The sequence below is a fragment of the Sardina pilchardus genome, chromosome 6 (genome assembly GCF_963854185.1).
Source record: "Sardina pilchardus chromosome 6, fSarPil1.1, whole genome shotgun sequence".
NCBI lineage: Eukaryota > Metazoa > Chordata > Actinopteri > Clupeiformes > Clupeidae > Sardina > Sardina pilchardus.
Window position 1 is genome coordinate 6130954 of NC_084999.1, and position 2500 is coordinate 6133453.

A 2500-nucleotide genomic window follows, 5' to 3' on the forward strand; every position below is an offset into this window, starting at 1 on the left:
CCGTCAGACTGATCAATGCGGCTGGTCCTTTACCACCACCCAGACCCCCACCCCTACCCCCACTGAGTGTCATACGAGTGTCATTTGGCCATTAACCTATGATTGATGCCCATTCCATTACACTTTATTACTAATATTATTACTGATATCATCACTACCTCTACAAAATTATTATCTATGCACTGTTGTCTGTCTGTTGTGTCATCACTGTCTTTGTCTAGCTGCACTATATGTTATTTAAAAACACACTCTGTAATTGCTGAAACAAATTCCTATATGTTTTTACATAAATGGCAATAAAGTATCTTGAATCTTGAACCTCACTGCTCCGGGATTGTGTGTGCTTCACCTCACTGTGTGTGTGCTGTGTGTGTTTCACTTATTTACGGATTGGGAAAATGCATAGACCCAAATTTCCCTCACGCGATCAAAAGAGTATATATACGGCCCCAGCAGTGGCACAACTGACTGGCACCTGCATTGTACGCCGGCAACCCGGGTTCGATTCCCGCCCCGTGGTCCTCTCCGGCTCCCACCCCTGCTCTCTCTCCCAGTCACTTCCTGTCGATTCTCCACTGTCTCCATCATTAAAGGCATAAAAGGCCCAAAAAATATACTTAAAAAAAAAGAGTATATATTTTACTTGCTTACCCGCTGAGAACATGAATCCTCTCCGTGTTGTACTTGAGTGGGGTGAGTTCCGTGTGTGCTTCACCTCAATGTGTGGTGTGTGTGTTTCACTTATTTACGGATTGGGAAAATGCATAGACCCAAATTTCCCTCACACGATCAAAAGAGTATATATACACACTTATACTTGCTTACCCGCTGAGAGCATGAATCCTCTCCGTGTTGTACTTGAGCGGGGTGAGTTCTGTGTGTGCTTCACCTCACTGTGTGCTGTGTGTGTTTCACTTATTTACGGATTGGGAAAATGCAGAGACCCAAATTTCCCTCACGCGATCAAAAGTGTATATACACTTATACTTGCTTACCCGCTGAGAACATGAATCCTCTCGGTGTTGTACTTGAGCGGGGTGAGCTCTGCCCTGAGCACCTGTAGCGCCTCCAGAACCTTCCCATCCTCCAGGTACTCCAGGTATTTCTGCTGCAGCAGCAGGAACTTCATGCGCTGCGGAGGCAGGAACCACAGAGAACCACAGAACGATGATGACGCATTAACCTGTTTACGTGCACAAGGACCATATGAACTGACTAATTATCTGTTTAAGGGGGCATACATCTAATCTAATCTAATCTGATCTAATCTAATCTAATAAAAAAAACTCCAACAGTTGTTGACTCTTGCAAAAACTCCAACAGCTGATGTTTGCCGACAGAGACCAGTTTGGTGGGTTTCAGATTGGACGTGGAATCTGAGACATCAAAGTTCTACAAAACAGTTCTAGAAAGTCCCGGACAGGTCCTTACCACTATAGCACCAGGAGAGCGCATCAGTGCTTTGAGCTCATTGAGGTCACTTTCAGCCTGTGTTGAGAGACAATAAAACACACATGTTGGTCACTGCATTGTTGCTTTCCAGCAGATATAGTTGCCTATGGCAGACAGAGATAGTTCACACGAGGGTAAAAAGTTTAACTATCACCAAGAAACGAGACATAAATATGATGGAATAAGCAATTAGGTGGTCCAAACGCGACACATTTAAACTGTTTGAAGTCCATTGGACACCTGGACAAAATCCCAACGGTCAGACTTATAATGCCCAGGCCATTAGACAAGTGCCTTGTCCTTACCTTGTCCCACTCTCCTTCCATGACATGACTGCGGAATTTAGTGGCAGCTGGATGCTCTAGCCTGCAACCAGACTCTTGCATGAGCAGATCGACCGTCTGACTACAGAGTAAGAGAGAAGACAGTGCATTAGATCTAAATAATTTAGTAAATGTTCAGTTGGGATAATATTGATGTTGACACCTGAAAATAACAATCAAAACATCAGACATCACTACACTCTAAAAGGTGGGCTTTACACAAAATAAAGGCAACTATAGCTGTTTAAAAGGCTACATAATAAATGCTCTTACAAGGCTACAGTTGTTTTTTTTTGTTTTTTTTACTTTTGCGAGGAAAGAAATATTATGAAAGAATGTAAGGGGCGCGATATTAAATGGCTTGTTGTTTTCACTCAGTTGGGTTGTAGGCTACCACAAATCCATTTTCCACCATGACAAACACAGAGCTTCGAGAAGCACAACAGATCGATTTCACATGACTAGCTGATTACTGTGCCTTCTAGACTGTCAGACAAACATACCGCTGCCTATTGTTCAACTGTCAACGTCTCTTGTTTGTTTTGTCATTTGAGAAATACAGAAGAATTCTTTTAAAAATAGCATTACACTGCCGCTACAGGCAGCACAGGCTTTTTGCGAGAGCTATTTTGCAATGCAGGGCAATATTATTAGCTGGCGAGTAACCACTACTGCATTTTGCAAAATGGATCCCTATGTCTTTCTGCAGCGGATCCCGTCACCAT

The 2500-nt window shown here is 43.1% G+C and overlaps 1 protein-coding gene across 1 annotated transcript in view; it reads right to left on the minus strand.

Annotated features, from left to right (window-relative positions):
• The window catches only part of wdr26a (WD repeat domain 26a), a 12539-nt gene that overhangs the window by 9151 nt on the left and 888 nt on the right, over positions 1-2500 (minus strand). The window contains exons 2-4 of the mRNA XM_062538217.1: positions 1758-1857; positions 1432-1488; positions 996-1132 (exon numbers count right to left, since the gene is read on the minus strand). Of these exons, the coding sequence (XP_062394201.1) occupies positions 996-1132; positions 1432-1488; positions 1758-1857 (294 nt within the window). The remainder of the gene's footprint in view (positions 1-995; positions 1133-1431; positions 1489-1757; positions 1858-2500) is intronic.